Source organism: Ursus arctos, unplaced genomic scaffold, assembly GCF_023065955.2.
Source record: "Ursus arctos isolate Adak ecotype North America unplaced genomic scaffold, UrsArc2.0 scaffold_20, whole genome shotgun sequence".
NCBI lineage: Eukaryota > Metazoa > Chordata > Mammalia > Carnivora > Ursidae > Ursus > Ursus arctos.
In genome coordinates, this window is record NW_026622875.1 from 31,061,656 (window position 1) to 31,088,545 (window position 26,890).

A 26,890-nucleotide genomic window follows, 5' to 3' on the forward strand; every position below is an offset into this window, starting at 1 on the left:
TTGGCCTTGATGGGTTAGAATCAATCTTTGTGTTGAAAAGTTTCCCATCAAAATTCTAGTGGGATGAAAAATGAAAATCTTTTTTTAAAATAATAATCATTTGGCAATTGTGCTTTGTGTTTATTATACAATGTTCCTTTTCAGCCATTAGAAAAAAATTTTCCCCGAAAATTTCAGAAAAACCAATACAACTTGAAATGTGTGAAATCAAATAACTAACTAGATTCTGTGATTTTATATTAGAAAATACCAATTTTCTACGGATCACTAAAACCCTACAGCATTAGATCTTTTACTATTAACATCAAAATTGATCCATTTCTAAAATTAAGTTTTTCTTTGACAATATAGCATTGATGTCATATTGAAATACTGACAGGCTTGTTTTGAAGAATAACTTCCTCCCTCTATGAATTACCAAAACAGATTTCAAAGACAGGAAAAAAAAAAATAGAAAAAAAAAAGACCTTTTGTAAAAGAGACACGGTCTCCTCATATAGGAAAGCAATTCCAACAAAACTTCCATATTCTTGAAGTAATTATTTTTACTGAACTGATGGTGTTTAAACATCTATTTATATACAAATTCTACAGGTGAAAAATAGCAGGAGCTACTGTGTTATTAGAAAGTGTCTTGATGTTATTATAGAATTTATAAATCATAAACAAATGAGAGATTATTAGCCAGTTGTTAAGGTGAAAGTGGTGCCACATAATCTGGTAACCCTTCATCACTCTAGTTTGAATCCTCGCACATTTCTGAAAGAACTAGGACTGGGATGCATCCGTATAAACGTTAGGTTCTAAAAGGAGTTCACAAGGCAAACATCGCAGTCACGACATCTACAAAGCTTTCGATCTCACACACAGTACAACACAGGAAGTCCACCATCCTGTTGCTCTGTTCTTCCTCCAACATCGCGGCAGGCTGCTCTTCCTTTGGTTCAACTCCAAGTGCAATCGGCTCTCCTTTACAAGCCGTGTTGCAGGGAAAATACACCTCTTAAACACGAGAATTCTACTCACTGCGGTGAGCTGTGACACTTACGATCCACAAGGGATGTGAAAACCAGCTGGCTGAGGGAGCAGTGGGGTGACCCTGTCTCCTCAGATCCCCTCCAGTGCTTACGTTCAGTGACTGTAATTCGGGCAGGATTGTAGGTGCTATAAATTCCTTCCCTTTTTTGCCAAGCGTATTCATGAAACATGCTTTGACAAATCTTTTTTTTTTTTTTCCCCCAAACACTCTCTTATTTAGGCTGTTCCCTAATTCAGAAAAGTCTTTTATTCACGCCCAAGGGAACAAAATTAGTTCAAATTCATAAGCATAAATATGAAATCTATGTAAAAAATAGAAAATTTAAACTCACCAGCCTTTTCTAAGTAACTTACCAGTAGTTTTGACAGTCGGCTCCCAAGGTCCCTCATTCCAATAGTCAGCTGGGTCCTGTACTCAAACCCTTTCCCGAATTCAATGTAGAGAAGATCGGCCAGGTCACTTGAATCAGCGGCTCCATCCAGAGCAACAGTTACGAGGGCATTCAGGCCTATCCAACACAGTTTACAATTCTCCGGGTGAGGTGGGTTTGGCTCTTTAAATCTTTTTTGCATATGTACCTACGTTGTTGTTCTAGGAAACCAGTTGCAAGAGGAACACTCATTTCATTGTCTACTTCCACCAACCGCTCAGTGTAAAACTGACGAGTGACAAGACTACCATCAGAGAACAAAAGGAATTACAGTTTTCAAAGCTCATTAAATTGGAGGCTGGGGATATTACAGAAGAACTTCCAGTTCCTGGGTGATTTGAAATGAGGTATAATGATATCAAAAGGGTCCGTAGAGTACACTAAGATACAGAGGAACGGACATATCAAGAAAGCAAATGTCCTAAGTGTTTGCCATCCAAAGGGGGACCCTCGGACAGCAGCACGTACATCACCTGGGAACTTCTCAGACGTACAGAATTACCTACAGAATCAGACACTGTATTTTCATAAAATCACCACATGACTCATATGCACAGTAATTGGAGAAGCACAGCTACAAGGACCTCTTAAGGATTCGAGGACCCAGTTGGAATTACAGTAAGAGACTGTAAGACCATAAGAGACCTCTTGTCAGGCAGTTAGAAACAAAGGACATATAATCATCCAGAGCTATAGCTCATAAATTTTGGAATTTTACAGACCAGAATATTTCAAAGAAAACTGTAAGGGACTAACTAAAGAAGTTTTGACTTACTTAGCAAAGTATTAATTGATACAAACATGAAATGATAAAGTACTGATGGATACAAACATCAAATGATAGCAGTAAAAACACTGGCAATCCTTATGGTGGAGATAACCATAGTAACAACGTGCTCTCATTTATTAATAGTTACTATGTGCCTGGAAGTCAGTTAAGTGCTTTCCATGCATTAGCTTACTTGTAAGCTACAAATCCAGTGTATGGGTATGTAGAATTATAGCTGTATTTTACAGATAAGTGAACTGAAGCTTGGAGAGGTTAAATGACTGGCTTGAATGGTATTTTTAGGTATTCACCAGGATAGCCTCATTCCAAAGCCTATAATCAAAAGACATTTTAATAACAAAAATATACTAAGGACATAAACAGAGTAAAGAGCAGTCCTAAAATTGAATAAACTTAGCTTTATGAAAACCTGACTCCACTGGCGTAAGTTTCCTCATTTCATCATGGATGAGTGAGGACATCTTTAGATGGGACTTAGAAGGCAGTGGACTAGAATAAAGAAATGTTCACAGACCTGAGAGTTAAGAATGTCTTCTACGTGTATGTATGATTCTGAATGCTTGATTTTGGGTGAGAGGAAGACGAGAATGAGGAGAATAAAGTTTCAGGGACATACTGGGGAGGCTCAAGTTCTAGGAGTGGAAAACAGAGGTTGGCTGAGGTGGAATAAACGAAGAAACACCAAAGAATAGGGTGGCCAACTTGTCCTGATTTACCAGGACTTCCCTCGTTTTAGTGTTGATATCTCTGGCTTGTGTCAAATAAACAAGGCATTAGTCACTCTTTCAGGAATGAGAATGACAAGGAGAAAAGGGACGGTGGAGCGGGCTGGGGTAGACAATGAGGAATGCTGAGTTCATCAAAGGAGTTTACTGACCAAGAGAAGGCATTGCTAATGGATCTATTTATAAGGGGGGAAATCTTACATCTGATTTTTCTTGTAAGTTCCAAGAAATGTAAAAATTTAAGAGTTATGAGAACCATGGGATTGTTGATTTGCAGCAAATCGTGCATATAACTATTACTTGTAACTGCTTTCCTCAGGATGGGGGACTCCAATCCTGCTCCTTTCAGACTCATCCAATAAAAAGCCAAAAGATCTTAAATACAATTCCTAAAAATAAGTTAAGAAAAGATTTCAAAAATTGAAAGAATAGAAGAATCACTGAGAAGACTCTAGAGCACTAGATTTTAAAAAAACTAAATGAATTCAAACCCCATCCATGTGGGTTAGTTATAAAGCCACATCCACCACTGAGTATCCCTTTCTCCAGGTCTCCTCTTGTCTCGTGATGAGTGCACAGTTTATATGTATAGATACCTGGCCCCAAATTAGGGAGGCTCTCCTAGGTTAGTGGATCATAGGGCCAAGCATCAAATGAAATCATATATGTTTAAACATGGGAAGCCAGAGCTAGAGGTCCTCCTTGTTCATATTGAGAGCAATTGAACATTTTTCAAAAAATACTATGGCCATCATCCCCTTATTTTTCCCATTCAAGGAACTTTTGAGGATATTAAAAAGCTAGCTTCTGAGGTTGAAACTCATTTAATAGTTCCTCCCTGGGAGTTGGGAAAAAGAAGGCTGATCTTAGAAATCTGGGTGTTCTGAGGGAAACTTCCTGGAGAAAACTCTTATGTTGTCTGCAAAAGATACATCTTTTTCACCACAATAGAAAAGCTGAAATTAAAAAAAAAAAAATCCACCCTACCCACCCAAATTAAGCACTCTAGGGTATTGTTCTCAGTCTTCATTAATATCTCTACTGTAGATCATAAAAAAAAACTGTCCAAGACTTGAAAGAATAAAAAGAAAGCAGTTTTAGCAAATAAAGGGCAAAATAGAAAGTCTTACTTTTCAGCTGTAAATACAGCTAACTTTTCAAGTCGTTTAAGATTGAGGAGAGAGAACCGAACAGAAAGGACAGATCCCTCCAGCTTCTAGGAGCTAACCTGGGAGCAGCCTAAGCAGGTGTCTTAGGTCAGGTTCTCTAGAAGCAGAGCCTGAGAAACGGATTTGGATAAATTGCATGCAATTTATTGAGGCAGCACTCTTAGAAGAAGGGGTAAAGAAAGCAAGATAGGGCAGGGGAAGGATCTGAGGAAGACAGTGTTTCAGCTGGAGACTAGCTTCAGCCTGATCCCATGGGGAACTCTGGAACATAAATTATACCACAGAACTGGTGCCATTTTGAGGTAAAGGTCCAATTCCTTGTACTCTACCTGCTGCCTAGGGGTGGGGTGGTAAGTAACCTTCCGGGTGACATGGCTTCCACTGGCTGACAGCAATTCTTCAGAGAAAGGAGAACCTGTGAGTTTCTAGCAGCCAAAAGTCACAGTAGCTGGAGGATGGGGGAACCTGCTTGGAAAGGGGGTCTGGGTGGGGGCACCAATAGCATCCACTTACAAGAAAGTATTTCTATTCTTAGTCAAACCAGAACATGTGGATTCATTTTTCTTCCACTGATCCACACTTTGTAAGAACTGACAATAAGTCAGACTGGGCATTTGTTCTAAAGCAAAAAGCCCAGTGCCAGTGCTTTAAAAACTCCTAAGCACCATGGCTGGTCCATCTGTGGTCTGAAGGAAGGAACTAATTAGAAAGCTCCAAAACATGTGTAGATTTGTCCAACAATGCTTGCGATTCTGGAAACTTTAACAGTGTCAAAAGAAAATAATCCAGTTCTTCTATTCCTTGGTCAAGGAGAAATACACTGTTCATTTCTGCAGACACTAAAAAGTAGTAATATTAGATAATGTGGGCCAAGGGAGACAGGAACATTCTCCAGGAAAGCTTAGGAAGAAGACAAAGAGTGATATGAGAGAAAGGGTAGGACCTTGTATTCAGTGCTGTTTCACATACATAGTGTATGAAGAAAAAAGTAGATGCCAGAATGTTCTTAGAGCTCATTTGCTCTCCCAAGTGCATATTGGTTGACAGATTCAGGATTATGTGTGTGCTAGAAAACTTAAGAGCAGAATCGAGTTCTGAGGTTATAAACTCAGTAAACACTCCTTTCCCACTCTTCCCCATGCTCAATACCTTCTTTTCTAAGTTCATCAGATTTTTGTTCAAGCTTTTCAATGTCATCATCCAATCCATCTGAAAATAAGAGAACCACCTAGGAAAGCATTCAAAAAGAAAATTGAGTAAAAAGGATGTCATTGTAACCATAGACCAGCAGAGAAAGTAAAACCAGCTTACCTTTCCTCGAGCAGCTGATTTATTCTGAAATGCATCCCATAGAGAACTCAAGAGGTTTGCGTTGAGAAGAGATGGTCCTTTTACTGTTACATCCTTCAAGCTGTTCAGTATGTTTTCGCTATAGATCTCAAACTTGGGTGAATATTTTTCCATGGCATTGGTCACTTGAAAAGCCACGCTAACTTGCGTCTCTGTACCCACCTCACAGCTTACCCCATTGAGGGAGCTGATGGTATGTAAGAGGTCTTGAAGGTAGGTTTCTATCCAAGATTGACCTTCAAGCAAAGTCTGCCCATTCTCATGAGTTGAGATGTCAAATCCCACCACAACGTCCACAAAACAATCTAGGGTTCAAGGGAAAAGTATAACTTATTAGATCAACAAATACCCTTATTTGGCTTGTTTGCTGTATCCAAGTCAATGTATTTGAAATTCTTATTTTGATTCCAGTTATAAAGTTGGAAAACAAGAAAGAACATGTCCGAATAAAGGAAGAGGGTTAGAATCACTCTTTTATAACCTGTAAAAGTATATTTTTTTAAGCTGGTATAAAATCTAGATGATTTTGTAACAAAGTCCTGAGAGACTTTATGGTGGCCACTGAAAAAGCCACACAAAACCATTTAAGTATCTAAAGTTATATGTGGAAATGTTAACAGTCTGAAATAGGAAATTCATATCATGCTACTTACCAATTGAGGTCACCTGACAGATATTAAATTATAACTATAAGGGAAATAACTATAGAGAGTCATTTAGAAAAAATTACAAAGGACTTGTCTAAAGGAATGGCTATGATGATTTATCTCTCCAAAAACAATCTGATTCTTCTTTTTGTCTTCTAACATCCACTCAGAAAAGAAAAAGGAAAAAGGAAACTCCAAGAGATCCTTTGGGATCTTGCTTAGTTTATGTCAAAGATGGCATTGCCTTCAGAGCTCAGGCACTCAGGAAGCTTCATTGCCATTTGGAGATTCAAGAAATACCTAGAGAGGTTTCGCATTTAGACGGCTTTGCTTTTATCCTTATTAATGCCAGAGCCATGTTAAGCACTGGAGAAACTAGAAGGTGCTTGATAATTTAAGCTGAGCCTCCTAAAGGGGAGATAATCAGAGAAGGATAAAATGATAGTTCATATGCACTCTTCTGTTCAGAACTTTTAGGTTGGCTAAAAACTTCAAAATTTTCCAGCAAATTCAGTTGGATACAAATTCAGTATATCCAGCAAGTCTAACCAGCTTGCTTGTTTAAAAAAAAAAAAAAAAAAGGCAGGGTGAGGTGGGGCAAGAGTATGTATTTTTCGTTTGCTTTGTTCAGATAAGCAGGTTTTCAGATAGCTGTTGTGTAGACAAATGGCCACCTATACTACCACCAGACACACTGGTCAGCTGTACATCTGCACGTCTTTGAAATCAAAATGTCACTTTCAGATTTTAAAATACGGGCCAGTAGCTTGATTCATTTTTTCCCCCACTCCCCTGTACCTTGATTCATGCTTAATGAGAAAAGAGTTGGGTGAGGGAAAATAAATCCTTCTCTGATAATTTTCGCCATGACATTTGAGGTAAATCAATGTTATCAAAACATCCAAAAGGTGGGTTTTCTTTAGTTTTTCTTTATTTCTTATTTTGCCATAGGTACTTTCTTAAAAAAAAAAAAAAAGAATCCCTTCTCTGATATTTGGAAAGGGAGGTGAGGAAAAAAACTAGTCAGGAGGAAGCATCAGAATAGGTCCTTTCCAAAATTCCTCTTGAATCAATATCCTATCATTTCAATCTTGAGATTGAAAGTTTCACTCTGGGACAAACGTGGTTTTAGCCCCTGAACAGAAAACCAGTGACGAAACTAGGTCATGGGCTTCAAGGAAAACAGTCTCTTTTGAGAAACGAACATTGGCAGAAATGCCAAATGTCATTGAGTGATCCTGGGAACTGTCCCCTCTAAAAATTTAGTGTTTTAACTTTTTGTCCAGATTAGTAAATAAGTTCCTTGTGTTTATTTAACTAATTCAAATTGACAAATGATCCCATAATAATGTGATAAAAGGAATGAATTTGAGGAACAAATCCAGAGTTGGCAGCCACGTGTCTAAATACAATTAGACCAGGCCATCTTTATCAAGTGGGCTCTCACGGAAGGAAGAGAACCAACTCTACAGAGACATCTGCCCTCAAATCAGGAGCCCTTCCGAGCTAACAAAGGGAGGGATAGTTTGGGAAGTGAGCTGGGCAGAAGGCTAACACTGGATTTCCAAAGAGAAATAATGAAGAATTAACCTAGGATAGCAGGAAGGGGAATGGAAAAGTGGCGATATACGCAGGGCAGATTGAGAAGGGAGTCCACAGCACTGCTGTGGAGGGTGATAACAAGGAGAAGCAAAACTAGTGTTTTGAGCATTTGATTTATCCTCACAAACCACGGCGTGGAAGTCTGGATGCGGGGGAGGTCCTTAAGTGGGACGACCCAATGCTTAATTTTAGTCATGGACTGGCTAAGACGCCGCTACTGCTAGACAACTTTCGGCAAGTCTCTTAACCTTTCTGGGCATTAATTTTCCTGTTTATAAGAATGAGACTATATATTCCAGAATAAATATAAAAACCGCAGAAAAGAGCGGATTAGACTAAACAGTTCCCTGCCAGACCTAAAAGTGGATTTTAATTATCTGACTTATAAAGTCCATAATTAGAGTTGATGATGGCAGATTCTTAGTATTAAGAAATACTATCAAGAAGGTAGGATATAACAGTAAGCTTAGAAAACAATTCTTAAATACTTCAAGGGGGAAGTTGGGCTATTGGCAGTTATTAGCTGGGATAACAGAGAAATTTGTTTGGGGCCTTTGAGAGAAGGGGTATCTTAGATGAAAAAAGAATGATCTAGAAAATGGGTAATATAAGAGACCTGGTTTACATATTTCCCAGATTTGCTATCTCCTCCTCACCCAATCCAGGACTTGGACATTTACCCATTGGATAGCTGCAGCTGCCACCAACGTCCGGTCTCCCAACAGTGTGTGGGGTGGGGGTGAGGAGGGAACCAGGCTTTGTCATGACCTCCACCTCCTTAGGGCAGGACGGCCATGATGACTCTGGTTCCCATGTCCAACCCAACTGAACTCATGAGAACTGTGGCTCCTTCCACCATTTTCAGTCATATATTTAATGCACTGTGGGTCCCATGTCTGCTTTCCCCAAAGGACTTATAACACAACCAAGTAGGGTGGAAGAATTAACTCTCCATGCGGGAAGACTCTGATCAATGAGAGGTAGTAGCTGGGAGGAAACTAGCAGATAGTTCCTCTTCTTTATTCCCCCTGAGGGACCCATCTACGTGGTGGTTTCACGCACTTCCTTGGTGATATTCTGCATGACTGATGAACCAATTTTGCTTTCTCAAGAAGCTATAGCAAGCTTAGTGATATACTAGCTTATATTTATTCTTTCTCCTTTCCTGTAGGACTTCCCTTACACTCACTCTTGCTTCCCTGGGATTGCACTCTCAAAAGTAGTAGCACCTAAAGTATTAGCATATAAGCTTGGCTTTGAGCTCCATTTTCTAGAGAACCCAATTAAGACGGAAACCTAAGAGATCCTCGTTAAGGAAAGTTGGGAATGATCATCTATTTTTGTCCTTGTACTTTTCACATTCCTTGAATCAAATCCCGAATCAAATCCTCCCCCGGACTAGCCTCTCACTTAACTCTCCTTTTTTGATACATCTATCCATGATGATGCAAATGATAAGACGTATTATTCTTTTGCTACCTAATCATGGCTCAATGAAAAAGGCAGCATTTCTATATTCTGAACACTGCCTGATAATTTCTGTGCGTAGTCAGAATACCCAGGCTCAAAGAAAAGTCATGAAAATAAACATGAATGAAGGTAAGAAAACAGACGTTAGAGTTTAGTTGCTTAAGAGAATTTGTTGTATGCTAAGACATTAAATTTGAATATAGCTCTGAACTGTTGCAAAAGTATTAACGTTCCTAAACCAAGGAACTCTTGGTAAATTGTCCTTCTGTGAACTAACCCCACGACTCCATGTATTTGCGTATTCATAGGATCATTACAAGATACTCTATGGTAGTTACTATGGTCTCCGCATACTTACCATGCACTTCCCGTTCATTATCTCACTTGTCCTTAGTCAGGAGAAGCTCTTCTACTATTCATTTTGCAGAAGAGGAAACTGACTTAGCACAGCTTGCCGAAGGTTTCACGTTATTATGATGGATCCCGCACTTGGGATATCAGATCCAGGCTTGTCTGGAGTTCATATGCTGAACTACCTTATTTTACCATTTCCTGGTGGCTAGTGTTGATAAGTCATGCAGCTTACAAGTCTGTCTGTAGATTGTAGTGTTAGAAGTCATCGCTTAGCAGCAAGTGATTTCCCTAGTGGGCAGCAGCTTGTGGGAACAATTTCAAGATACAAACTTATGAGGTCTTAAGTTCAGCTATTAATTAGTGATGCACAACACTCAGACACTAGTCCTTTATAATGTCAGCATCAGATAACCGAGACAACAACTATATCAAGAAAATAGGCGGCTTAATTAAACAACAACAAAAAAGGGTTGGAGTCAGACCTAGGTTTCAAAATTTGTTATCTGGTACTTCCTGTAGGATCTGGGCCAGGTTACCAATATTCCTTTGAATCCTAGTTTCTTCGTTATAAGTGCGAATAGAAATACAAGCCACATGGGGCTTTGAGAGAATTTAATCAGATGATGCATTTAAAATGCTCAGAGCACCATGCTCAACCCCCTTGTAGATGCTCAAGAAACACTGGTTCTTAGTCACTTCCCTCATATCTCTGTGCAGCTGACAGTCCTTTCAAAACATTGCATCATAGCACGCAATCGAGAAACAGATGATTTAACTTCACCAATGAGAGAAGAAAGGACAGTGACTTCTCCAAAGTTATGCCTATTTTAATTAGAAGCAAAGCTAGACATTTCGGCTCTAAGTCTAATTTGCTTTGAGTCATACCAAACTATTGTCCGATTTCCTGGACTCGGGGGGTGGTGGTGGTTGTAGTTTAAGAAGAACTGGTATTTTCTAGTATATCTGCACAAGCCTTTGGAGCTTTCTCGGTGTTCATTTCAGCCTCTTCGTCCTCAGCCCGCAGCTCAACTACAAAGTCCTCACATTCTTGTTTGCTGCAGTAATGACTTCAAGTTTATCTCAATATAGAGTACTTTTATTTTTACATTCATGACTATTTCCTTTAAAGATAACTTACTACGTGGGAGTGCATACTCCTGGTTTTCACTTTCCACATGGTTTTCTTTCACTCTCTCAAGAAGAGACTAGATGGTTCCAAGATAATTTTCTGCCTAATAATTGGAAATGGGTATTTCATGTGAAACAGGAAATTAATGTGGAAGGTTTGGCTGAAGTCACCAGACATTCCAAAATATGGGGATATCATGAAGCAGGATTTATGAAGACAACCGTCCCTAATCAATGACAGGACTCTTAACCTTTAGCTTGTACATTGGGTCTTATAAAGGGCTTGACCTAGAGCTTAGAAGAGCCTTTTGGGGGGCGCCTGGGTGGCACAGCGGTTAAGCGTCTGCCTTCGGCTCAGGGCGTGATTCCGGTGTTATGGGATCGAGCCCCACATCAGGCTCTTCCGCTATGAGCCTGCTTCTTCCTCTCCCACTCCCCCTGCTTGTGTTCCCTCTCTTGCTGGCTGTCTCTGTCAAATAAATAAATAAAATCTTTAAAAAAAAAAAAAAAAAGAAGAGCCTTTTGGGAGAGAGAACTGTTGATGTGTTGGGAGGGGTCTCACTACCTGCACACATACACATACATAGAAGGAAAGGAGGTAGTTTCCTCTTTAAGTAGGTATGAGAAGCTTTCAGAGAGAACTCAGAGATGAGACAAGCCTAGAAATTCTAACGAATGAGCCACGGGATGGAACACTGCTCTCTCTACAAAGGAGAGGTGACCACATTGAGGGGCTATAATTTCTAATATTTACTGGGGCTGATATGTAATTTACTGATATGTAATTGTTTCCCATGGAGCTGATATGCCCACGTGTAAGAAGGAGCTATTGTGGACTCCTTTCATCTCCTGTCCAAAAGGCTAACTGGAGGGCCAAAGAGATGGCGGCAGCATAAAGCTGAAGGTATCACCAGATGCCCAGAGGCTGAGGAGGGCATAAGGGAACATCTGGAATTAAGACATGTTTATGTTTCTCAAAGGAACTATGGTTGAGAGATCCCCTGACAAATGTGCTTTGGTGGAGGTAGAGGTAGGCAGGAGGGAAAGTCTTTGGAAGACCCATGAATGGACCCGGATTTAGACATGGGCTATTGTCACAGAAAACCAATTCTTGACAAGTATCAAGTAAGAATTTTTCTGTACTTCTTTAGCTCTTTTCCCTTCCCCAACCCATTCTGGAAAGGCCAGAAACCATGACTAGCAATAAGAGGGCAGGGCCTGGGAGAAGGGGGTAGAAGTGACAGGTGGGCAACAATGGGTAAAATGCCAGTCACGTGTGGCCTCCTTTGTCATGGCTGGTGAGCAGCCTGTGGGAGGCTGGGAAAGTGGAGTAACCTTGAATGAAGTTTTTAGTTTTAACGGTTACCCTTTGATGGACATATTAATCACCAAGAAAAGGTTCGCTTATTTCCTGAAAGTGACTAGGGGCAAAGGAAGAGCTGGCCCCCATGAATAAATTTAATGGATCAGTGGTAGACAAAAATGAAGTGACTTTACGTTGAGTAAGCATGACACTTGGGACGTAATTATAAAGTTTAATATGCATTTTCTCATTTAATCTTGACAATGATCTTTTGAACTAGGTGCTGCTATTGCTCACATTTTATAGAAGAGAAAATTAAACTTAGAAAAGTTAAGCAACTTATCCAAGAAAAAAATGGCCATCGAACAAGGATTGGTAGCCAGGCTGTGTCTCCAGAGCTGCCTCCTAGCAACCAGATAGCTTTCCTTGTCCTGGTGAAAATCTAGAGTTTCTGTTTACCATAGATAGTTACACAGAACCACAACCAACCCATTGGGCACATCTACAAAAATAGAAAAAAAAAATCATCCTTCTTTCAAGATCTTTCCTTCCATTGGAAAATGTCAAAATAGACTAACTTTTAAGAAGGTTATTTACTAACTTCTGCAGCAAGAAGTTTCATAATAAAGATCTAAATCTTCAAGCCTGTTCATTCTCTATACACCTGTACCACAGCACTTGGCAGCCCGGAGGCTCTATTGCCAGGCAACCAAAACCTGTCAAATAGTTTACTTCTTTGAGACAGGGTGTCCAACCTCTGAAACCAAGGAGACCCTAAACAATGGCCTTTTCCTCACACCATAGCATTCCCATCTGCAAAGAGGGCATGTGCTCTGCTGGGTGGGGGTGGGAGGGTGGTGTGTGAGACAAGAGGCTCTCAGAGGTCCTGTTTCTCAATCCATAAGTCACAAAGAAATACTTGATGACTGAAAAGTTCAACACAAAATCCAGAGGAACAAACCTAAATTCTCCTACCAGCCCCTGGGGATGTAAACAAAGCTAGAAGAAAATGTCAGCAAAGACAGGGAAGGAAAAAATACGAAGGACACATGAAATACTTACTGCTCTCACCCCCCGAGGTACAGATGTTTCGAACTATCCTTTTCTTGACCTTTGTCAGTTCATCAAAGTTATGAACCGTCAGTTTTTTTTCCGCGGTCCCAGTGATTTGAATGAGCTGCTGATCATCCACGTCGCCAATGCCCACCGAGTAAATGTCAATCCCTTTGTGTCTCAGGTCTTCAGCGGCCCGGGCCACCTCATCCTGGGACTGGCCGTCTGTGAGGACCAGCAACACCTGCGGGGTACCTGCATTTATCCGGCTACCCATGTCTGGCCGGAAGTAATGCCCCACCTGCCGGAGGGCAGCGCCAATGTGTGTGTATCCAAAGATCTGCTGGATGTTTTCAATCTGAAATGAGATCTCCTTTTTGCCTACGAAAGTTCCCAGTGGAAATTCCGGCCGATAGGTGTGGCTAAACTGGGCAGCACCTATGCGCACTCTGTTGACGCTGACATCGAAGTCTTGAACAACTGATGCCAAGAATTCCTTCATCTTCCTGAAGTCATCTGGGTGAATGCTATTTGAGCCATCCATGAGGAAAACAAGATCTACTTTTTCAATTTCACAATCTACAAAGAAGAGGAAATGGAATAACAACCACAAAAATCAGGTTATTTTTTCTTTAACCTGGCAAGTGCAGATGATGTGTTTGTAGCTACCTAGAAATGATATTTCTGAAGATGGCTTATCTTATGCCATCCAGTGGTCACATTAATGGAGAGAAAATAAAAACAATCAGTTCATAAAGGCACAAAATCACACATCCCTTTATGCCTTTCCTGGGATTTCCATTTGGTCTTATGCCATTTTCTTTTCCAAAATGTCAGAGAAATGGGGGTGGTACCACGGAAAACTCGTTCTTACCTGCAACGTAGCCTTAACCCTTCCAGAAAGCCCAGTGATAGTGGCACAGCAAGAGAAAACAAAATAGCACACATCCATTTAGGGACTCAAACAAAAACACAGATGGTCAGTATGATTCACTTGGCCTCCCTGGCTAGTTAAGCCAATCGATACTTTTCTGATTATTATTACGGTGAACTGAGGTTCTAAAATCATGTCTTCCAGCCTGTATCTTGTCTGTTTTCCTCTTTTTCAGCTCCCTTTCTGGTGCATATAGGCAAAAATACATACTTGAGAAAAATATTTTTGGTCAATGCAAAATAGTTTAGAGATGCTTCCTTTGTATTAATACAACAAATACAAAACAAAGAATATGAAAGACCACTGCCAATGAATGAGTTATGCTTGGCACATGCTCATGTGTGTTCCTCAGCCTTCTGGTAAACATTATCATTTCCTTGAATTCCCCCAGAGATCTCACCATTGACTTAACTTAATTAATTCTTGTTAGCCTAAGATTAAAGGTATCAGAGATTCCTGCAGTCAAGATAAGCAAGGAAGAGATAAAGAGAAATATGGTAAATAGATCCTTTAGGAACCAGTTAACTCATTAAATTCCTGTTTCAATATCAAATGAGAAATAAAGCATTTTTTTTAAAAAACACATCCAAGGGAGAACTTTCAATACAAAAATTCCAAGTCAACTTCTGCAGTAGCCTTAAAAGGACAGATCGAATTTTAGGCACTGACCAACAGAAACTAAGAGTTGTTCCAGTTTTCAGTAAGACCCAGACAGATTTCGTTAGTTTTATGAAAGAAAAAGGAGCTGTCTTCTAAGGAGGCAAGGCATAGGAAAGCCAGAAGAGTTAAATAATTTTTAAAAGGAACTATACCCATGATGTTGGAATCCTGGATTAATAGCAATTCATCTAATAACACTTAGTATTTTTAGTAAAACATACCTAAATAAAAAATACTAAGGAATTTTTTTTTAAGATCTTATTTATTTATTTGACAGAGAAAGAGAATGAGAGCACAAGCAGGTAGAGGGGCAGGCAGAGGGAGAAGCAGGCTCCCTGCTGAGCAGGGAACCTGGTGCGGAACTCAATCCCAGGACCCTGGAATCATGACCTGACCCGAAGGCAGACACTTAACTAAGCCACGCAGGCACCCCAGGAATTTTTTTTTTTTAATAGACCATAGTGTCCCTTTAAAACAAAGATGTAGAGTGGCAGCTGAATAAATGAATGAATGACCACATATATACACACGTGCGTGTGGCAATGTAACCTCCAGCTGCTGAACTAGAAACATGGGGCAAAGGAAGGGCACTGTGCTCTGCTCTAGAAACATCAGAGTCTGGAAAAGCGTGTTTAATATCAGGCTCCGTGTTTTAAACAAACTTCTGCTGTTAATTAGGTGAAGGGACTGGAATCTTCCAACCTGCAGGAGAGAAGACTTCAGGCAATGACAGCTGGCTCTTAGGGAGAGGTGGAACTGGATTTCTTGTGTGAAAAGTGGGAGGAAGAACCAGTGGTGGAAAGGTTGTGTAAACAACTTTATGTTCTGAGAAACAAAGCCTGCTCAAAAATGATGAATTCCCCATGATTAGAAACGTTTAGGCAACGAGCAGGAAAGTTGCAGGAGGTACTCCTGTTTGGGGAGGAGGCCAAATGAAATGTCCTTGAGATCCTTCCAACCCTGAGATTCTGTAACAATGGAAGTTCTGGGACTATTGTTGCTCCTCTCCGTTCTGGAGAACTTGCTTCAAAGGGCCATTGCTTTGGTTTCTCCCTCACTTGGACCTCTGTGGATAATTAAGAAAAACTTGATTGACAAATCTTACCTACTTTTGAAGAGTTACATACACTGGCTGACACATCTGAAAATATCCCCTTCAGGCCTCCAAATGTCTCCACAAAGAAGTACTTGTCACTCGATCCTGCCATGGCTAGCAGCTCCACAGGATTGGCACCAGCAATCCCCACGGCCAGGACAAGAATGCCTTTGTCCCTCAAGGCCTTGGCTGTGGCATTGAGCTTATCTGCATCATGGGACTCCCCATCGGTGATCACAATGAGGACTTGGGGGACCCCTTTCTGCAGACGGCTGCCCCGGGCTTCAGTGAACATGTGGTCTGAGAAGCCTAATGCCTCCGCGGTATAAGTGTTGCCCCCCATGGGCTGGTCCTTCTGGAGCACCGAAATCACCTCCCATTTTGAGCCAAGGTCACCCAGATAAAACAGCACCTCTGGGTCATCAGCATACTTCAGAGCCCCAAACCGGACCTGATTCTTGCCGACATCAGCTTTTTTCACCAAGTCAACCATAAAGTCTTTCATGATACTATATTCATCGTGGTCAATGCTTCCAGAGCTATCAATTACAAACACAACATCCAAAACTTCAATCCGCTTGCATTCTAAAAGAGGGGGAAAAAGGAAAACCACACAAGATTAGCTTTGGACATCATGGGAGACTCTTCTCCCCACACCTGTTTTTTTAATTGCATGGGATGAAGCTGTACATTAGAATGTCCATTCCCTGGGTAACAGACAATACACATACGTTCGTGCTGCCAGTATGGAGAAATAGTAAGGTAAGCTTTTAGGACAAGGCAGACATGAAGCCTACTGTAGGGAATATGGGGGAGGGGGTTGGCAACAGTCACAGGATCATAGGAATAAACACTTCAAATGCTTTGGACTAAAAAGGAAAAAATACAATTCTGTAGAAATTCTCCTGTATAAATAGTTCCTCCAACATGTGCTTTCATTTACACAAATCCGTGGTTTTTTTGTTTTGTTTTGTTTTGAAGCCCAGGGACAAGATTTTATTCTTAAGACGAACCTTCAGGAATGACCCACATGAAAATGAATTTGGCAACAATGTATATTTTTTTCACAGTTTTATGATAGCTAATTCTTCAAGGTCACATTTTCTCCCTTTTTAACATTCTTGAACATTATCTATTTTCATTGTTGGGCCTCATCATAGAAATAAGCCCGATTCACACTTGGCCTAACTCAGTGGTCCTAGCATGATGCGCCTGTTAACTCCTCAAACTTTGGGTCAATGGCATGGAAAAGTAAAGCAGGAAAGACTTCATTAATATTTAATCCATGCATGTGTAACGTATTCTATCTAAAGGTACAGAGTTCCAAATTCCAACTCATTCATTCTGGAGAAGTGGAATGTCAGTTGATTAATGATTTAGTCCTTATGTAGCACAATCTCTCTACAGGCTTTGGAAAGGTATGTTCCAAATGTTAACTCACCAGTTCTAGAGAAATGGAATGGTGACAAAGCAGCCACCCTCCTTACAGGCTCACGCTATTTCCTTCCTCTGCCAGCCACCTGCTTGCTCTGTTGAAAACTCTAGAGCCAATGTACTTACCCCACTGACTAGAGGCCACACTGTACGTAGCCATAAACCAAATTCTCAAGAAAGGCTGGTTCTACAAAAGAAGACACTATGTCTCTCTGGCTTTTGGCTGCCCTGAGGAGCCTGCCTGGATTACCCAAGGGACTGGGGAAGGGGTAGATTCCTCAGTGTTGGCATGCTTCAAAGACTTCAGATTTGTTCTGGGTAGAATTATCAGGAAATACACTCGGTATATTTTTCACAGAACACAGACTACACTCACCAAACCTTCCAGTGGAAATTGAACAGAACTGTTATTTGAAAAACATGGTTCCTCGCTTTCCTCAAAACTGTTAAGATCCATCTCCTTCATAGAGATTTTCCAGAACACCTCAGTCATCAAGCCCATGGAACACAGTGCAAATCAGTCCCTTACATTTGCTGAACTTGTTTTATCACTTGCATGACTCTGCGGTTTCATGGAAGGAGGACCGAGACTATACTATTTACTTCCTTTGAGGCATCCATGGCTCAAGTTCCCATACTATACTCCTCTTTTATAGGATTTCATATCACAGTGTTTTTACCAACATTATCTCAGTTTACAGAAGTATTGGTTTTCAAATATTGTAAAACAAACAAACATCTACATTGGATGTTAGGTGAAAGGGGAGCCACCTTGCCCAGCAGGGTGTGCTCCTGTATTGCTTGCCTCACATGGAGCCCAAGACACAGGTTGCAGGAGGCTGGCCCCTTCCTCCAGATGGACAGACTCTGTGGTATCATTCATGCTCTAGAGTTCCCCATGGGATCGGGCTGAAGCTATACTCTAGCTGAGACCACCTCCTTGCTTAGCTCCTACACATGTCCCATCCTGCATTCCTGACTCCCCTTCTGAACACGCCTCTTCAAAAAATCACTTTCACAAGAACCCCTGACTCAGCTTCTGCTTCCGGGGACCCAGACCTAAGATATTGCCCTAGTGCTGTCTACAAACGGGAAACAATCTAGGCAGACCAAAATTGTTCTGTATAATTCAACAGTTCTGTTGAGGAAAGGTGCATTTTTTATACGTAGTTCAGAATCCACTAGGATGAACGTTCCAATTAAGCAAAAAGTTTGCAATGTTCAAATAGCAGTCGACTAACTCCAGACATAATGGCTGCCACGGACGTATGTTTGGGTAATCCCACTAGCGCGTATGCCCACACCTACCTTCACGGGGGCTGCATATTCCAAAAACAAGATCATCTTCAATGTGCTGCAGAATATCAAAATTCTCAACATAAAAAACCATCTCCGGCCTCCCGCTGATTTCCTCAAGCTGGGTGACATTGGAACCAAACACCCCCACAGAGTAGATAATTATGCCTTCCTGTCGAAGTGCGACTGCTGGGTCCTTGACTATGTCCTGAGCTTCACCGTCAGTGATGAGGATGAGAAACCTCCTGACATTGGGCCGGGCCCCCTTGGCAGGGCTGAAGTACTGAGACACAAAGGTCAGGGCACTACCGGTCAAGGTGGTTTCTCCAATGTGAGTCATCCGGTCTATTGCATTTGAAATTTCATTTTGGGACATATATCTGTTGAGCTGAAATTCCTCCTTATTGACGTCGCTGAACTGGACTACGCCGATTTGTACCCGATCTGCCCCAATCTGAGATTTGCTCACCAGGTTTTTCATGAATGTTTTCATTTTGATGAAGTTTTCCAGTCCTATACTGCCAGAACTGTCCACCAGAAACATGATGTCCGCTTTCATCTCTTTGCAGGCTGTATGGGAGAAGGCAAGAGGTTTATTCAAGGTGGCTTCAGGTAAAAAGATTAAAGGTAAACAGGGAAATCCAAAACACAAATAATTCTATATTGAAGTTAAGTGTGAGCTTGGTAAGGATTGCTAGCAAGTCAATAGGGCACCGATGGCAATAAAAGTGACACTATTCTACCGGCTATGTATTTGTTTTTATATGTAATTCAGGATATCTCAACCTCAGCACTACTGACAACTTGGGCTGGATAATTTTTATTGCAGAGGGCAGTCCTACAGTACCCCATAATGCACAGACATTTAGCAGTGTCCCGACCTCTATCTGTTAGATGCCAGGAGCACTCACTCAGTTATGACGACCAAAAATTTCTCTAGACATTGCAGGTATCCCCCAAGGGGGCCAGAATCACCCCTGGTTGAAGACCACCAATACAGTTCTAAAAGACTTCATAAAAATTTTATTAAAAAGCAATTTAAATAACCTGAGGTACTCCTTCAAAATCAGAAATCATTCGCAGCGTCTAACCATAGGTCTATCCTAGCAGAGATTTGTGGGAGGTGGCTCATCAGTATTTACTAGGGAGCACTCCTCCAAACAGCCTTCTTCTGCTTCAGGTATTAATTAGAACACCACCACCATGGGCTCCTAGTTTTGCTCTGGAGAACAAACATAGCTACACACGTCCACAAATCTTGACCTGGAAATTTATGCTGTTTCTCTAAACCTGCGTTGTCACGCTGCAGGAAGGTAATTTATGAGCCGAAGTCAAAAGGGAAAGCCACCCCGTCCCCTACCTTCTTCAGCACAGATTTCTTGAACAACTTGGTTCCTTATGTCTTTCAAAGCATCGAAGTCATGCACGTAGTATACCCTCTTCTCCTCGCCTGCAATTTCTCGCAGCTGTGTTTGGTTGGCCTCCTTGACCCCAATGGCATAAACACGAACGAGCTCTTCTCGCAGTCTGTTCGCTGGCTCCAGGATGCTATCCTTGGACATGCCATTCGTCAGGACAACAAGATGACAGGGCACTCGGTTTCCTCGCTGTTTCTTTGCTTTTTGCAAGAGCCCTAGTGTGAAATTCAGGGCTGCACCCGTGTTTGTGTTCCCACCCATCTGCCGGATGTTCTCGACGGCTTTTCCCAAGTCGTGCTTGTTAGTGTATTTGTTGATCTCAAATTCCAAGTCCCAGCTGTCAGCGTACTGGACAGCCCCAACCCGCACCTTTTGGGGAGCGATGTTGAACATTCCTACCACCTCTGACAGGAAGGTCTTCATTTCGTGGAAGTCTGTGGCCTGGGTGCTTCCAGAGCCGTCAATGAGCAGATAAATGTCTGCTTCTTCAGTGTCCACACAACCTAAAATGGAACCAGAAAGTTGGCTGTGGCCCGGAGGCAAGTGGGAAGGAGGAATGGGAATAGATGGGAAGTAGAACAATGCAAGTGTCTTCAGACAGAAAAATGGAAAATAGCTTCTAGGCGTAAAAGACACTCTGCTAGCCTAATGTAGGGAAATCTTAGCATTACTGGGGCCAAATGAACTGCTTCTGACAGTTTAAGACTATTTGGATAGTTCTCTGCCATGAATCAGAGCAAATCTGGACACAATAAAAGATTAGAAAGAAAACTTGAAGATGATTTTTACAAGTCACTTTCCTCATTAGTGAATAACTGCTTAGCAAACAGACAAGCGGTACCCTGGGAAACAGAAGGTATTTAATGGGATATTGTGGACAGCGGAGCTCTCTTTTTTGAAAACTTGAAAAACTATTTACTCCTCATCTACTCCTAGCCAATTCACAAACCTAGGGGTTATTTGCACAGAACAAGGACACTTTTAGAGTAAACATGCTAGAAATATTTGTTGAAGAATGTATACATATATATATACTCACATAAATTATAGTATGCATGTGTACATATGAAATATTTAAAATGCATCACTCCCTCTCCAAACTCACCGATAGCAGAATAGCACTGTACAACAAATCACTCTGTCCTCAAACCAAATCATGCTTCCAGTTTCTTCTCCAAGTTGGAACTTGAGGATGGTGGGAGAAAAGGAGAGAAAAGTTCAAAAAGAAAAAAGAAGTGAAGGAAAGAGCAGGGGAACACAAGAGGCAAAGGAGAAAAAGGAAAAAGTAAAAGGCAGAAAAATAACAAAGGCTGGTGTTCTGGGGTGTTTAGAAGTCATGAAGAATCCTGGTAAAGCTGCACAGAAGAGCAAGTAAAAAGGGAAATCCCTCCTCCCCATTCCAGCACCTCAATGGCTTTCATTCTCTCCCAGTTTACACTTCTTATGGGCAAGCGAAGGCAAGGAGTCGGGAACTTACTCTCCCCCCCACAGCATCCCCTGCCAACCCCTTCTCTACTTAGGATACCTGAGAGACAGGAGAAAAGAAAAAGGGTCTGAATCACCCTTCTCTTGGCGAAGGACTTTACCGGATTTGAGAGTTTCGGTGCGTTCTGAAAAAACAGAGACTGTGTGTGTTATCTGGTTCCGCAGCTTCTTCAGAAACGTCTGGTTGTGAGCGGCCAGGTCGGAGAAGGTTTTCAGTTTGGACATGTGCTGCTCGGCGGGGTGAGAGGCGATCTTCTCCAGCTGGCTGTCGCTGGCCCCCTCGATGCCCATGGTGAAGATGGTCACGCCCTCGCGCCGGAGGTTAACGGCTGCCTTGGTCACGTTATCCTCTGAGGGTCTGTGGGTCACCAGCACGGCAATCTGGGGCACCCCCTGATTCTTCCGACTGCCGTTGCGCGCACTGAACACTTCCTTCCTGATCTTTCTGATGGCAGCTCCTGTGTAAGCCTTCCCAGCCCGCGGAGAGAGGTTCTGTATATTCTGGAGAACCTCTGACTTATTTACGCCCCTGCTGAGAGAATTGATCACCTTGGTCTCATTGCTGTAGGTCACGAGGCCAACCCTCATGCAGTGTTCCTTTATGTCAAGAGCAGATACACTCTCTTCCAGGAATTCCTTAAGATATTCAAAGTCCTCCTGGCTGCCATTGACAGACACATCCAACAGGAACACCACGTCAGCCACAGACGGGCCTTGGCAGACTGTGGGGACAAGGAATGAACAAACACAACTTTAGCTGGCAGTTGGGCATCTCTGCTCAGCATCACAAGGCACGAGGAACATCCCCCAGAACCTGGTGACACACTTAAAGGCTGTGCACAAAATGATCATGAAGCTGAGATCACAAGGTCCTCGAGTCAATACTGGATCTTAGCTCAACTCCCAGCTTTAATTTCCTTATCTGTAAAAACAGTATTTATCTCACGAAATGGTTATGGGAGTTACATGTGATAATGTTCTTAGCATGGGGCCCGGTACAGAAAAGTCGCTCGGTGAACAGCTGCTACTGCGATCGTATTTAAATTCTCGTTATTATCAATAGGTAGAATGCAAATATCCCGAAGGTAGGGTAATGAACTAGCGATTGCACTTTCCATTATTTTATTTGGTGAAGGGGCTAGTAAGAGGATTCATATTTTCCTAGAATAAACGAGAGAAGCATTCTCCATTATCTATAGACAGTTATACTGTCTTGTTCAAACAGACTTAACTGGCAATAATGTGAGTTTCCTACGTTACTTATTTACACTTGTACGGTTTGAGCAAATTGTTTTTTACTGGCTCTCTCCTGCCCCTCCCTTGAATGAGGTTCATAAACACCTGGCCATTCTTGTTAATACCAGAGGACAGACCTGGACAGCAGGTTGGAGGTGGAACAGAACACAGGGAAGCTCGTCTAGAGCAGAGCAGCAGAAGGGAGGCAGTCTGGGGCTGTAGCTACGAGGGCCTGGGGAATCTACTCAATTTCAAACTGCAGCCTGGCCTGTCAGCTCGAAGGATCCCTGCAAATTTCCCTCTGCAGAAGCAGGGGTTTGGCCTACCTGAAGTTGTTTCTAGCCCTAACAGTCTGTGATTACATTATGTGGTTTCATCAGGAAGGGATTTCTTTAGGAACAAATTTACCTTTGAAATGAACCAGTAATAAAACTACATAGCAAAGAAAGCCCAGGGAGGCCAAAAGCTCCGAGATGAGCTGGGTGGTAGGGAGGTGTCCCTGAATTTTAAGATGTGTCAATGACATGCAACATAAATGAAACATAGAAAGCCAAGACTGTGGGGTTCACTGGATTTACAATGGCCACAATCGTTGGGTCCCCTTGAACATGTGAATACTTAACCATCTGAAAATGCAGCCTGGCTTTTAGGGAAAGTGGTGTTCATAGTTACAATCCTCTCCCCATATGGACTTTCCAAAAGCATTTAATCATCATTCCTTTTTTATTTTATTTTGTTTTATTTTATTTTTTAAAGTTCCATGATTCATTACTTGCGTATAACACCCAGTGCACCATGCAATACGTGCCCTCCTTACTACCCATCACCAGTCTACCCCATTCTCCCACCCCCCTCCCCTCTGAAGCCCTCAGTTTGTTTCCCAGAGTCCACACATGTGCCCTAAACCCACCTTCCACAAGAATATCATCGGCCGCTCCGTCCCTGTACTGGGTGGCCTCCTTGATGATCTGCGTCATGTTTTGGGAAAACGCGCCAAGGTCCCTGGCCGACCGGAGGTTGAAATGAAACCGAGAGGTGGCCATGGCCTTCAGCTCCTCCTCAGAAGCACTCTGCAGCCCCACGGAGACGATTCTCACCCCGTCTTCCCGCAGGGCCTTGGAGGCCTCTTCCACGTCATCCTCGGACTGGGCCGAGGCCAGGACCACCAGAATCGGGGGAAACTGCTTCTTGTCCCTCCCGCCGGCCGGCGCAGAGAAGAAGGTCCTGTGCGCCTCCCGGAGAGCGTGGCCGGTCCGCAGGGAGCCGCCAAGGAAGCCGAAGTTCTTCTTGAGGTGGTTCAGCATGGGGTTCCTGCTCTTGAACGTGGCCAGCTGGAACTCGCTGTGGAGCCGGTCGCTGTACTGCGCCAGGGCCACGCGGTACTTGTGGGCGTCTACGGGCAGACCGCTGACCGTTTTGTGAATGAACGCTTTCACGAGGGGGAAGGACTTAGTTCCCAGGTGGTCGGAGCTGTCCACCAGGAACACGACATCCGCATACTCAGGGCCTACAAACCCAGAAAGTAAACAAAACGAAAATTTTAGAAATTTACTACCCTGTTTAATGCCAACCATTTGTAGAAAAACTTACTTTCCTTTATTTGTATTTTTAATACCTTCCCAGTGAACTGGAAATAATAGCCTGAAATTATACATTCTCTCAAGAAAAGAAATCCCTGTTTCTTGGGCTGATTCCTTCCATATACCCTCTCATTTGAATTCATCACAAATTAAGCAACACTTTTGTATGGAATTAATTAGGTAAATTTAGAGAAATAAAAAATCCTGGGTTTTTATACCATTAGTGGCTGATTCACTTCCTCCCCCCCTTTTTTTTTGCTTTCAGAATTTGATCTCTATTTATATCAAGAGAATAAGAATTTTGAGAATCACATTGCTTTGAACTTGTTAGAATGGAGAAATCTGAACGATACTTTCATTGTGATTCCTCTTTAAGCAATGCAACAGTGATCTGATTAACATATACATATTAGTTCTGTATCCTCAAGTGTTAAATTGATGAAGTTTAAAAAAAAACTAAAAAATCACAAAAATGTGCCAAGTTTAAAGTTCTTTATAATATTTTTTGATAAACCGTGTGAGTGAGCATTAAAATTGCTCAATTTATTCTTACATAAGTAAAACTTCATAGAAACCAGAACGCCAAGCTAGCAAAGGGATTATAGTTTTAGTTTCTATTAAAAAAGATAATTTTTATATGGGAATACAATACTTTGTTGAACCTTTAAGGCTTCATTCAATGCCAGGTTCAATGGTAGGTATGTAGGATGAGATTTTTGTGTGATAGGGAATCACTGGGTTAAGCACAAGAATGTTGTTTAACTGGCGATCTGCTGGCTTGAATTCAGAGTTCTCACCAGTTTAGTAGATGATCCATTTCCTATCTGGGGAAGGGAGGGAAAGGTCTGTCTGTCTGGTGGTGTAGATTTAGGAAAATATGGTATAATGGAACAAAGAACCAAAGTCCTGACTTTGTTATCAGCTAACTCCACCCGCTCTATCAAACCATTCAACATATTTGGGCCTCACATTCCTCACCTTTAAAATGAGTGGATTCAACTAGAAAATATCTACAGTCCTTCCTCACTCAGATTTTTTTTTTAATATTTTATTTATTTATTCAACAGAGATAGAGACAGCCAGAGAGAGAGGGAACACAGCAGGGGGAGTGGGAGAGGAAGAAGCAGGCTCCCAGCGGAGGAGCCCGATGTGGGACTCGATCCCGGAACGCCGGGATCACACCCTGAGCCGAAGGCAGACGCTTAACGACTGCGCTACCCAGGCGCCCCCTCACTCAGATTCTGATAAGCTGAAGTGGTTACCAGATAGATCTAATCAAATTAAAATAACTTCAACCCCTTGTCTACAATTGCTAGGAAACCAGCGTTGGCACCCCACATGTGATTTCATTCTCTTGATAGCAGTCTGATCAAGGCATAGAGGATAATATTCTTTCCTGTCCTCTAAAGAATCTAATGGCAACCAGTTTGAGACTCTTTTGATGACCACATAGCCAGCAGTGAGTTTCAGGGAAGAAATAAGTGAGGGTGAATTAACACTGTCTTCCAAGAGAAGGCTGGGACCCCTATGAGGACTGTCAGGGGAGCCCTGCCCAGGATGCCTTGACTTGTGACCAAAAACAACCTTTCTATTCATGACTAACCCCTCACAGCTCATGTGGAGAAAGGAAACTAGCACATGAGATAGATTCAGGTTCTGATATGGCCCGACATTATGTCTGAGTCGTGGGACAGTGGGGGAAAAGCACGGCCTCTCTTTAAAAAGCTTAATATCAAGCCCAGTGAGAGCTTAAAGGAAGATGTTTGCAGAACAAAGTCTAGTTTCTCTCTTCAGAAGGTCTTGACTTGCTTCCAAGGTCAGACTCCTTGAGAAAGCTGCAAAAGCCAACATAGGTGGCCTCGGACATGAGGACATGAAGCGGCCAGTGTGAGAACTCACTATTTAGAGATGGGAGCGGCAGTGGAGGGTATACCAGTATTTTGACATGATGTCCACCGGACAAAGATTCCTGACAGACAGTAGACAGCTATGCAGCTTTCTCTTCAGGGCAAAAGCACTTTCTTTACAATAAGCAAACAGTTTAAACTGGAGCAAAATCTGGATACTTAACTAAGACAATGTTTTGGCACAAATGAACTAGGAAGAGACATGCCAAATGTTCCAGGCCTGAATCTAACATTAAGAGAGAGAATTTTCATGCAAACTCCCAACAGGCCTAAAAGGGGTTGAAATTGAGGACAAAATAACAGCTCTCATATCTTTCTATCAAAACCCAGGAATAAGGTCCAGAAACAAAGGATCTTTAAAGGAACACAGGTTGACATCAAAAAGAAATTGAGTCACCATCCATACCTTTGCCACCATCAAAATCAAATCAAAGCAAAACTCTTAACTTTTAAGTAGGTCAAACTCATATTATCTATTTTCCATAATGAAAATGAAGGAAAAGAATTCTTCCCCCCGCTTTTTTTTGTTTTGTTTTGTTTTTTTTACTTACCGGGATCTTTGTTCATAGAGACATAGGAACAAATTATTATGAGGAACAAAATCAGCAGCATTTTCAAATTATGACCTAAAAAAATCTCCAACTTGAAATCTGAAAGGCAAAAATATAAACACCTAAAGTTGTTGTGGATATTATTTTGGAATCAAGACACACACGTAAGAGCACACAAAATTTTCTAGCAAACTGAATGCAAGAGAAGGCAGAATTCCTGAGTTTCTGATTGT

The 26,890-nt window shown here is 41.8% G+C and overlaps 1 protein-coding gene across 7 annotated transcripts in view; it reads right to left on the reverse strand.

Annotated features, from left to right (window-relative positions):
• Nucleotides 1–26,890, reverse strand: part of COL6A6 (collagen type VI alpha 6 chain) — a 141,048-nt gene that overhangs the window by 82,110 nt on the left and 32,048 nt on the right. For all 7 annotated transcript variants that reach the window (XM_044383403.3, XM_026496999.4, XM_044383398.3 and 4 more), the window contains 10 exons: nt 26,658–26,756; nt 23,530–24,126; nt 21,485–22,105; nt 19,841–20,401; nt 18,493–19,050; nt 15,760–16,335; nt 13,070–13,639; nt 5,465–5,808; nt 5,303–5,381; nt 1,393–1,547 (listed from right to left, as the gene is read on the reverse strand). In XM_044383403.3, the coding sequence (XP_044239338.2) occupies nt 1,393–1,547; nt 5,303–5,381; nt 5,465–5,808; nt 13,070–13,639; nt 15,760–16,335; nt 18,493–19,050; nt 19,841–20,401; nt 21,485–22,105; nt 23,530–24,126; nt 26,658–26,718 (4,122 nt within the window). In that variant the 5' untranslated portion in view covers nt 26,719–26,756. The remainder of the gene's footprint in view (nt 1–1,392; nt 1,548–5,302; nt 5,382–5,464; nt 5,809–13,069; nt 13,640–15,759; nt 16,336–18,492; nt 19,051–19,840; nt 20,402–21,484; nt 22,106–23,529; nt 24,127–26,657; nt 26,757–26,890) is intronic.